The following is a 12,435-nucleotide window of genomic DNA, read 5'->3' as shown; positions in this document are numbered from 1 at the left end:
AAAAAATACTTCTTGGAAATAAAATTACTCGACAAAAAATTAAATGCTATATCTAGTCTTGTAGACCTATTAGAAGGCTCTAGAAGAGCTACCCTCTTATTAACAAGTGGAACAAAACTAATAATCCAAAATGCTTTAAAGATATTTGCCAAAATGGATATCATATTATGACATTAAATGAAAATAATGTGGAACATCTGTGCATTACTAAAAATTGTCTCAAGGAAGAAATACATATAAGAAAAGCTCAAAGCATTCTCATCAAGATTATATTACGCAATCATAAATGCAATTCAAAGCTATATTATGATGAACTAGAAGTTCACAAGTCTAAAAATATTTATATTGTGACATGATCGCCTTGAACATCCGAGATCTACAATGATGCGTAAAATTATTGAAAATTTTTATAGATATCTATTAAACACCAGAAGATTTTATTGTCCAATGGGATTGTTTGTACCATTTGCTCACAAGGAAAATTTGTGATTAGACTATCCCTTTCTAAAATTGGTCATTAATCTCCGTTGTTTTTACACAGAGTTCAAAAAGATATATGTAGACTAATCCAGCCACCTAGTGGACTATTTCATTATTTTATGGTTTTGACTGATATATCTACACAGTGGTCACATGTCTATTTATTGTGCATACTGAACATTGCATTTGTAAGATTACTTGCCTAAATTATAAGATTAAAGGCAAAAATTTTAGAGTATCCAATCAAAATCATACGTCTAGAGAATGATTGCGAGTTTATATTTAAGACATATGATGACTATTGTGTATCAGTTGATATTGATGTTGAATATTCAATTCCATATATACATACACAAAATAGATTGATATAATCATTGATAAAACAGTTGCAATTAATTGCAATAACTTTACTTTAGCGTACAAAATCACCAATATCTACAGGGGGTCATGCTATTTTACATGTTGTGGCATTAGTTCGTGTTAGACCCACTGCTTATTATTAATATTCTCCATTATTGCTTGTATTTGGTCAACAACCTAACATTCCTCGTCTACGCACTTTTGGTTGTGATGTGCATGTTCCTATATCACCCTTTTAACGCACAAAGATGGGACCTTAAAGACATTTAGGAATTTATGCTTTCTTCAACTCATCTTCAATTATTAGATATCTTGAATCCCTAATGAGTATCTTTTCATTGCACATTTTCTAGATTGCCACTTTGATGAGACAACTTTTCAATCAATGGTGAATGCAAAGCCTCTTAAAGTAAGCCATAAATTTTCCTAAAACATTTTTACTTTGTCTCATTTAGATCTTCGTATTAGTCAATATGAAGATGAAGTACGAAGAATAATACATCTACAGCAATTTGCAAATCAATTACTAGATGGATTTACGAATACAACAAAAGTAACCAAGTCATATATTCCTACTGTTAATACAGCAGCCTGAGTGATTGTCCTTGCTGAACGATCAAGTGTAAAAGTAGCCAATGAGTTATTTATTACATAAATATGGTAAACCACTTGGTTTTAAAGATAATGTTTCCTAGAAGAGAAGAATAAAAAATCAAGATTCTATTAAAAGTTGTGCTCGAGTTATAAATATACCTACATTGTCTGAATCACCAGTTCTAAATGAATTCATAGTCCCAGAAAAGGCACAAGTTATTGAAGAGACAGTAACTCCCAAAAAGGTATTTATACAAAGGAAATATGAGATTGTAATGAAATAAACATCGAAAATTTATTTTCATTTACAATAGCTATTGACATTACAAATGATTTTGAGCCCCAAAATATCGGTGAATCTAGACAAAGGCATGATTGGCCTTAAAGGACAGAAGCAATTCAAGCATAATTGACTTCTCTCGCTAAACAAGAAGTTTTTAGGCTTGTTGTCCAGACACCTAAAGATGTCAAGCCCGTTGGATATAAACGAATTTTTGTAAGGAAATATAATGAGTACAATGAAATCACTAGATACAAAGCGTGACTAGTTGCACAAGGTTTCTCGCAAAGACCTAATATTGATTATAAGAAAATGTATTATCCAGTGATGGATACTATTACGTGTCGATTTTTAATTAGTTTAGCAATCTCAGAAAGATTGAACATGTATCCTATGGATGTAATGATTGCATATCTATATGGATCACTTAACACTAATATTTACATAAAAATTCTATAAGGATTTTAAATGTTGAAATGTATAAATAAAAGGATCGTAATTTGTGTTCAATCAACCTACAATGGTCCTTATATAGACTGAAACAATTAGGATGCATGTGATACAATCGTTTAAGTGAATATTTGACTAAAGAAGGATATAAAAAGGATCGTATTGCCCATGTGCATTCATTGGAAAATCTGAATATGAATTTGCAGTTATAGCAATTTATATTAATAGCATGAATCTAATTAGAACTCTCGAAGAACTTCTAAAAACAGTTGAATATTTAAAGAGACAATTTGAAATGAAAGATTTAGAGAAAATAAAATATTGTCTCAACCTGTATTTTAAGCAAAAAAATAAACAAAGTACTTATCCATCAATATGCTAATATTGAAAAAACCTTAAAACTTTTCAATATAGATAATACTCATTCACTAAGCAATCATATAGTTGTTAAGTCTCTCGATCCTAAATGGATCCATTCTGCCCTAAAGAGGATGATGAAGAGATACTTGATCCAATGGTACCATATCTAATTGTAATTAGTGCTTTATTGTACCTAGCTCAATATCCAAGACCGGACATTGCATTTTCTTTAGATTTTTTAGCGAGATTTAGCTCAGCACCAACACGACGACATTAGAATGACATCAAATATATCTACCAATACGTTCACAGAATAAGAGACTTAGGGTTATTTTATTTAAATGAGCCAACAGAGAATCCTAGTTTTATTAGTTATACAGATGCATGCTACTTCTCTTATCTCTGTAAAGCCCATTCACAGACAAGATATGTTTTCACTTACATTGGCACGACAATTTCATGATAATCCACTAAGCTTACTTTCATTGCCACCTCCTCTAATCACTTCGAGATCCTTGAGTTATATGAAGCAAGCATAAAGTGTATTTTGTCGCGGTCTTTTATCTATCATATTAAAAGCATGTGCAATTTGACTTCCACAACAAATGTTCTAACAATTATTTATGAAGACAATACTACTTTTATTACTCAAATTAAAGGAGAATACATCAAGGGAGATAAAACTAAATACATTTCACCAAAATTCTTTTGCACTCATGAACTCTAACAGGATAAGAAAATTAATGTCAAGCGAATACGCTCCACTGATAATTTTACTAATATTTTTACTAATGCTTTGCCCTAATCAATATTTGAGAAGTTAGTTCATTGTATTGATATGCATAATAAATTAAATTTGATATATGATTTTTGCGAGGACATTTCATCAGAGGGAGCATATCTTTCACAAAAGAATTCTGTAGTAACAAAATGATAAATCCAAGAAGAATTGGTCTAAATGGTGGCTTCATATTTTGTGAAGAGAAAAGTCCCATATTAAAAAATTGATATCCCTCCATCCGTTGTTGCACCTGTAAGATACTTAGTTTGTGAAATAATCAATAACAAAAAGCTAATGAATAATACGCTAGTAACAAATAACAAGCTACTAGAAGTATTTGGTTTTATGCTAAAAAAAATTCTTTAGTTATAACAAAAATATCGCTAGCCAATTTTAGAGTTTGATTGTTGATCACTAGCAAATAACAATACGCATTTTGACGCCTTATCTCACTTCCTCAAGCTGTCCGTTTGAAAGACGTATCAAGTTTGCAAATGTGAGTTCATTTTTCAAGAAATTTGAAAGAGGAAGCCAGCCAAACTGCACATCGCTCGAACTCAAAAAAAATATATATTACGTCTTGGTCCCAAGCCCCATGCTATTATTTTACTAACTCTGTGTGCTCGGACTCGGAATAGCTAGGCTATAAGAAAGTCTATTAAGAACAGATCTTCCCAAGTGGACCTACATTTTGTGGAAAATCACATTCACATCGATTCCAATGGGTAATTACATGAGGCAATTTCATATGCACCTGTCGGAACAGTTAAAATGAACACATGAAAGACAATATGAGATAAAACTGCAAAACTTCCTGATCAATGAGGAAAACTTTCGACGATGGGCAGGTCTAAATGGGCGGGCATTATATGTAAAAAGAGGTAAACAAGCTTTGTAAGGTCATGGGTGTGCCTTGCAGGAGCATGCCATGGTAAAGACCCTCCAAACCTTAAATGCCCATATAGTGATTCAGATTTGCCAATTTTCTAAAATCAGAATCAACCATCAAACCATGTATGTCATTCCAACCTGCATGAGATTCGAGTGGGGTACGCTAAGATTTGCAATCCCTCTTCTGCAATTCTTTCTTAAGAAAGCATAGAAGTAATTTATAACTAGCTTCTTAATAAACCATGAATCCTTTCTTGCTCTAATGTCTCCATGACCGAGAAGATAAACAACCCCAGACTCTTTAGCCTTGCGAATAAAAGACAGCTCCCTTTCCAGACTCTGTTCAGAGTCTGCAGGCAATTCAGGCTTCACCTCTTCGGAGGTGCTTGGTTGCGAAATGGGCTCATTTTTTTCCTTATATTCAGCCAGGAGAGGAGCACCAAGTGAGTAGACACTTCCATTAGGTGCTATGAGAACTCTCGAGCAAGATAAATCATCCTCAGAGTCTATATCATCGTCTCCATCACTCTCCAATGACCGTTCCTGTGCTTCCCGACGAATGAATTTCTCAAGGCTCTCAATCAGCAGCTGCTCAAATGTCTGGTGATTTTCTTTGCGAACATCTTTGTAGCCATACCTGTTACAAGTAGTAAAATTCAATATTTAGGCCAAAGATTGAAGAAGGGAAAAGTACTATTTGAAGAAGGGAAAAATACTATCATCCCATGAATGTAATGTATATAACACAGGTACTCACTTGGACTGAATAATAATTTTTTTTTAAAAAAATACAAAGATATATGGGAGCAAGTAAACAAAGGAGAGGCACAGTTAGCCACTTAATATTTAACAGCAAATTCCTTTCTCCATATCATTAAATCATTTGCTACTCCAGTTGGAGATAAGGTTATGGAATAAATGGCCAGCTGTACAAGCATGTGAAAGACACACTCATACAGAAAACAACAGCTCTAAATTTGCAGGAATTGAGCATTTACCTGGCAATGCAACGAAATATGTGGTAGCTTTTGGGGCAGACTCGACGGAAGAGGAACCTTTCACTCTGAGGCACTACAGGAACTGGAACATACTTTATACACACAAATATAATCATCGAGTGGATTGCTGGAAGAGTGGTGAGAAAATGGCCAAAGATTGCGGGTATTCCCTTAACCAGCTCGTTGTAAAGCAAACCAATTCCTGGAGCTCTAATTGTCCCTAGGTTGCAGCCTAATTCCCGCATCAAATCCATAGACAGTTTTTGCTTAACTTCAGTTTCATACTTAAGCTTGCTTCCATAGTTCCAGACAAACATTATAAAAAACATAATTATGGCAAAAACCAGAATTATCCAACTACCATCTCCAACACTCCACAAAACTGAAGAGAAAAATGTCAGTTCAATCCCCAAGAAAACAACCACAAAACTCAGCACAATAACAATATTTATCTGCCATATAAGAAGCATAACAATTGTCACCAAAACTGTTGTCATCATCATGACTCCCAGCTCAGCAATACCTGTTAAAAGAATTCATATCATTAATTTATATTCTTGTATATGTTACAGAAAAAAAAAGAGAAGAAACAAAAAAGGAGAATAAAAAAGAAGAATCAATATCAAGATCCACTCATGCATTCAGTTTAGTGACAAGGTCTAGTTGCCATCTTATAAAGATGGCACAACTTGTCCATAATTTCTGTGTAAGACCACAAAATAAAGAAATTATTTGGACAAACTTACCATAAGGCATAGACAATAGAACAATCTGTTTAGTACATATCAAAAAACAGACAGCATCTACTCATCATGGCAGCTAAAGGAACTACAATCAACGAAAAATAAACATCTATCATTTGCTTAAAGTTCAAAATGTAAGAAAAGCTAGGCTCTCTCCCCCATTCACATAAACAAGTACTTAGAAACAAATAAAAGAAAAGGTACCACCCAACTAGCTTCAAAGTCATGACAATTTACCGATGCATCCAATAGCTTGCCAAACCATCTCTTGGCAGTCAACGAGCTGGAGTTTGCCTAAAGCCAGCTTACCAAGATTATGTTTCTTTTATTCAATCAGTTAAACTTTGATAACTACAGCACTTTTGTCAAACATTGAATAGTTATAATGATATAGGGAAAAGATAATATGTTCATCACTGTTAGCTTCTTTAAAAAAAAAATAAATAAAAATAAATTGTTGTCTCATTCACTTGATACAGTTAACTTGAACCATCTATCCTCCCATTTTACTAACCTTATCTCCACTCCCATATACTAATTTGTTGCATTAAAAAAGAAAATGAATCATTTGATAGTATTAAGAGTTCATAACTATTTTCTTCCAAATGAGATATGCAATATTTGACCAAGTCTTTAGCAATAAGCTAAACTAACATCAAGTACTTCTATGAACAGACAAATTTGTGCACTGTAACCAAGATAAAAGCATGGTCAGTGAATCTATAGCTGTAAACTATCAGAAAAAAGTGTCAAACACATTTTTCCCCTCCGATAAACAAATATGCAAAAAAGAGACATACATGTATGTACTGTTGGATACACAAAACAAGCCCCTTACATAAACAAGGTAACAATCAAACCAAAGCAGACTGCTAAATCTAGCATCAACAGGTAGAAGTCTGGACAAGGAAATAGTATGGTTCATGAATTTACAATAAACAGAAAATATTGTCTGGAATATCAGCAAGTTGAAGCATCCCTCAAGATCCCACATTAACACAAACAATTGGCAATTTGCAGAAGATAGGATTTGCAAGTAAACAAAATCAAAGCACCAACAATGTATAACACGAGATGCATACAAAAATTGTGAACCCAAAAAAAAAAGGAGGAAGCAGTACCATAAGCATTTCCCATCTCAGTGTTGCTTGAGATAGAGCAGACGAACACCAGGCAAACAACCAACAAAAACCAATTGATGACTGGGATATAAATCTGACCCATAAATTTTCGTGAGGTATGAATGATTTTAAGACGAGGGAAACAACCAAGAGCAGTTGATTGTTTTATACAAGAAAATGTTGCTGTTGTCATTGCCCGACTGGCAATCAGTGCAGCTATGTTGGCAATGAGAAGGACAGGCCAGAAAGCACCACCTGCAGCCATAGAAGAATTGCTTAACACAGACCTCCTGCTTCAAGAAGATAATAAGAAAATAGTCCCAAAATGACGAGGAAGACTAAGAAATCCCGGCATCACAGATAATATCTAAGATCCCATGAAATACATCAGGAAAACAAAAATCCTATAACTGCAAAAATTTGTCCCATTTTGAAAGCAATGAATGGATCTCCTTGATTGGCGGAGATAACATGTTAAGCTTACTAGGAATTGATGAAAAGAAAGATTGCTCAGCTCCAGCATGGTTATCCATAAGGTAAGCTGCTTGACCAAGATAACCCAACAGAAGACAAGGTAAAACGAGAAACACGAATGTAAGCTGCAAACAACCACTATCAGATGAATCAGAGATACAGCTATCAGAACGCCACTAAAGAAAAGAGCAGCAGCAAAAGTGCTGAGATATAACAAATCAGCAAAAAAGTGTAACAATGCTTAATCCATCTTTTTTTTTTTTTTGGCATAATTACCTGAACCGACCGCACTGAAAAATAACAAAGATCTGCAAACATTGCCTCAGAACCTGAAATGAAATCAATAAGCAGAAATTGTAAGGGTGAAAGAGATGGTTTAGGATTCATGTTTTCAACCATCAATTTCATATTTCAATATCGTATTGGAAAACATGCAAACACTCTTCATATTAGCATTGATTGTTCATCAGACACATTAGTGCATCAGTCCATACCGTGTTAATATGCAACTAGAAAAACATCAGCTCACATGGAGAATATTTGGCAACATATTGGTCCGACATATTTGTCATAAGTGGATGCACAAATATTGCAGCTCATGTTTGGCACAACAATGTATTACCAGTATAGACTTGGAGAGTGGCAAGACTGAAATCTAGCCAAACCAGTCATAAGATTTTTCCAAATTGTCCTTGTTGATATTGACACCATGTTCTAACTTAAAACCGGGCTCCATTACATTTCAATCTTGGTGATCCAGGTTTCCAACATGAATTTATGTCTTTATGAAAACTAACTCTGATAGTTTCTGCTTAGAGACAAAAATTGGAGCAGTTGATGCAAAAAAAAAAAAAAATACTCATATAAATATTCTCTTCAAATTAAGTTCCTTTTAAGATTATCATCAGAAGCAGGCCCTTAAGTTAAAATTCAGAGGGCTCCAGTGGCCAGAGTAATCAAAAATTAAGAAATGCCGCATAGGTGATGAAATGTCCCTCAATGCAACAAATCAATTTAAAAATCATATGCATACGACAAAATATAGCACGAATTTCATCTGGATTGCTATTTTACCTGTTGCACAAAGAATACAGCCCCCAAGGGCATACCAGGCCTTAGTTGAGTTCCTCTTGAAGAAGTAGTATATGTGAACGGGATTAAATGCCCTCCAGACACTGCTGTCATATTTGACAAGGTTGTAAATTCCAATGCCAGCAAGAGAGCAAAACCATACAAATAAAGCAGGGCCTACAGCCATTCCCACTTTGCTTGTCCCAAACTTTTGTACACTAAACAAAATTACGAGAAAGGCAACTGAAATCATCACCACTTGATCTGCATCAAAAATAGAAAAAGAGGAAGCAAAAATAATCAACTCAATAACGTAGCTAGTTTGCCTTAACTACATTCTGCAGATGAAAGATCAAAAGCAGCTCAATCAGGAAAAGAGGGGCAAATAAATAATTGAACAAGACAGAATTTGACACCAGAGATTCGGTTGAGGATATCAGATTACCTTGGTTAATTGCACCCACTCCAACCTTTAGACCACCAACAGCTGACATTACTGCATGTAGAAAATAAACATATAAAGACCAACGCACAAATGCAGAAATCCGTCAAGACTACATATTTCCTTTTATATAGCTTGTGGCGCTGCTAAAAGCAAAAAGCATAAGGAGAGAAAAAATAAAATAAAATAAAAACCTGACATTGCCGGCGTAACAACCCCATCAGCTATCACCATAGAAGTACCAGCTAGCACTAACATCAGAAGCAGCCGTTTAAGAGTCAGTGAAGTCTCGAGTCTTTCCTTGATTTTTAGTGATCTCTCGAGTTCAGGGGATGGCACCTTAAGTCTGAAGCTTGATATACGGGCATCAGAAGGAAGCTGATTTGGGAGAAGACTGACTTTAGCATGACGACAAATCAGCGAGTACAATGCAAAAGTACCACCTGCAAAGAGTTAAAGTAGGGTTCACACACACATTCAATAGATCACAGTTGAAGAGATGATGAAAATAAAATTGAAAAAGGAAGTTAATAAGTTACTACATCCAGCATACCTTCACCATCGTCATTGGCCCAAAGAACAACAAAGACATACTTCACGAGCGGAATCAAGATTAAGGTATAAAGGACGAGAGACAATGCCCCAAGAATGTCTTCATTATCATTAATAGGTGCCTTGCTGAACATCACATCAAAGGTATACAAAGGACTCGTTCCAACATCACCAAAGACAACTCCTAGGGTCTGAAAAGCGAGTATTATTTTCCTTCCCACACTAAATTCCTGTAGTTACACTTACAAAAATCAAAACACAACATAATAAAAATTACAGGAACACAGAGATGTGATGATAGATCAAGGGGTCACATAATTGAAAATAATCATCAAAGTAGCAGTGGTAGTATTGGCGAAAGAGAAAGAAAACAATGCAGATTGCAGCAGCACCTCATAGTCATTTCGTAGAGCGCCGGGGACTTCAAGAGCTTCGACATCAAAGGAGTCGATGCGGGGCCCAGTGCGAATCAGGCGTTGTTCGCCATTGTCTTCGTCTTCGGAATCGCCTCCAGTGCGATGTCCGGAATCACCATCCTCTACTTCATCCTCATCCTCATCGATCTCCGATTCGTCGTCGTTTTGGAACACCCACCTTGACTCCGTTGAGTCCATTGATGACAATCCCACTCCATTAGTGGCTTCCAATCCACCACTTGTCTCTTCCGCCATTACAATTTACACCGTCTCGCTCTATGTCTCTTTATCGATTCCAATTCCCAATTTCTCTCGAAAAGAAGATATTATTCTTATAATAAACAAAATCACTCTTAATTAACGCATATTTTTTTTACTTTACAACCAGATTGAAGATTTTAGGGTTTTTCTTTCTGTCTCCTTTTTTTTCCCCCAATTTCAGTGTAGAAGAAGAAGGATAAAACCCATCACGCACTCGGCACAGGGAGAATAGAAAGGGAAACGTTGCGTGTTGTTGCTTGTGTTTGTTTTGTGCGTATCTTCGAAAATTAACTGTTGTTGTTGGTTAACTGCGACATTACTTTGCTTCCCTTGAGAGGCAACACCGTAATTCCAATTTTGCCCTCCTTGAAAGTTCCTAATACCGGCATACCGCGGTCAAACTAGTCCAACTGTCGAAAAACTGAATATTTGGCCATGATCAGTTAAATCAAATACAATTCCCTTACGTACATCCATTAATTTCTGTCACAGTCTCAGTTAATTTGTTCAATCTAAATCTGTCAATCAAATTTTGTTGCAGAAATAATACTTTCTTTTAATGGAATAAATGAAAAATAAACTTTGATAACTGTAAACTTCTTAATTAGGATTTTGTATATCACCTCCATGATGCGCAATTGTCTAAGGTATCGTTTATTTTTTGGATTGGATTGGGAATTTTGGGGAGTGGAAATCCTAGGATTTGGAGTGTGGAGTGGGAGTGGGAGTGGGTTGTTTACTTACACTGGAATGGAAGTATGGAATGGAGATCAGAATCTAATTTATATGTTTACTTTGTTTTGGATTGGGAGTAAATAGTTTCAAATTACAATTTTATCTTTATTTAAAGAATTATAATTTTTAATTACAAAACTAATAAAAAATATATTTAATGAATAATATTTATTTTATTATATTTGTAAATTTATTATAATTATTAATATTCTTAATTATGAACAATAAATTATTAATTGTAATTTTAATATAAAATGAAATGTTATTTTATTTTATTTAATATAATTATATTAAATTTATTATTATATAAAATAATAATATAATATTATTTAGTACAAAATTAATATTTTCTTAGAATAAAGTATTTATTATTATTATTAAATAAATATAGTACTATTATTTTTAAAATAAATATAATAATATTATATTTATTAATTCTCTATTAATATAATAATATTATTTTAAAATAATTTTAACTTAGAATCAATGTAAATTATTATTTAGTTAAATATAATATTATTATTTAAATAAATATAATATTATTATTTTATTTTATTAATTATAAAATATAAAATAAAAAAAAGGGTAGAAATGGGAGAGGTGGGAGTGGATTCCCACTCCCACTTCCCACTCCAAAAATAGGTGGGGTCCACGGAGTGGGACTCCCAATCCCTCCTCATTTTAAGTAAGTAAACGTTGGAATAGGAAGAATTCACATTCCTCACTCCCACTCCAACAAATAAACACAACATAAGAGTTTTAGCAAAAGTTAAGAGACATTACAACGGTGTCCGAAGTGCTTTTAGTTGTGGCTATCAAAGGCCAAGAAGTGCTTAATTATTTGTAGGAAAAAGTATTAATTGTTTTACTTTTTTCTGTCAGGAATTGTGAGAAGGAAAAAATAAAATAAAATAATATAGCAGTTGAATTTGATGACAAGTTCCTCGGGCTTGGGCTTGTTTTAGGAAACGAACATCTTGGGACATGGTGCAGGAGTCCAGATACTTATGATAGTTAGCCCCGCATTATATCTCATCACTCTCCACTAATCATTTTATATTAACATTTATTTTATCATTATATGAAATGACTTAAAAAATTAAATAATTTTTATAACACCTAATTAATTTAATTTTTTAAATCTTAATTTCTTTCAACTTTTTAAATTATTATTATTTTCTCAAATATTGTATATTATATTTTTGTAATCATGGAAAAATAAATTTACAATACTCAATTGAAGATTATGAAGAAGTTTCAATTTTTTTTTAATGGTTATGGCAGTGATGGATAAAATTTTTTTTAAAAAAAAGAGAGATATAGTGATTATAAGATTTTTTTTTATTATGAGATTTTTTTATAAAAAGAAATAGATTTATAAGTTTTATGTGGTGGGTGCTTAGAAAAAAAGATAAAAATTATAATA

The 12,435-nt window shown here is 33.6% G+C and overlaps 1 protein-coding gene across 1 annotated transcript; it reads right to left on the bottom strand.

Annotated features, from left to right (window-relative positions):
• Positions 1 to 3,976: 3,976 nt before the first annotated feature.
• LOC102607968 (potassium transporter 7) lies at positions 3,977 to 10,562 on the bottom strand. The gene is made up of 10 exons (XM_006464131.4): positions 9,990 to 10,562; positions 9,599 to 9,827; positions 9,240 to 9,488; positions 9,049 to 9,099; positions 8,607 to 8,867; positions 7,809 to 7,861; positions 7,543 to 7,657; positions 7,059 to 7,313; positions 5,195 to 5,717; positions 3,977 to 4,833 (listed from the first exon to the last, which is right to left on the bottom strand). Exons 1-10 carry the CDS (start codon positions 10,266 to 10,268, stop codon positions 4,311 to 4,313), a joined length of 2,538 nt encoding a protein of 845 aa, XP_006464194.1. The 5' UTR covers positions 10,269 to 10,562; the 3' UTR covers positions 3,977 to 4,310.
• Positions 10,563 to 12,435: the final 1,873 nt, after the last annotated feature.

This window comes from Citrus sinensis, chromosome 7 (genome assembly GCF_022201045.2).
Source record: "Citrus sinensis cultivar Valencia sweet orange chromosome 7, DVS_A1.0, whole genome shotgun sequence".
NCBI lineage: Eukaryota > Viridiplantae > Streptophyta > Magnoliopsida > Sapindales > Rutaceae > Citrus > Citrus sinensis.
The sequence above is the reverse complement of the archived record's forward strand: the minus strand, read 5'-3'. Positions and strand labels throughout refer to the sequence as shown.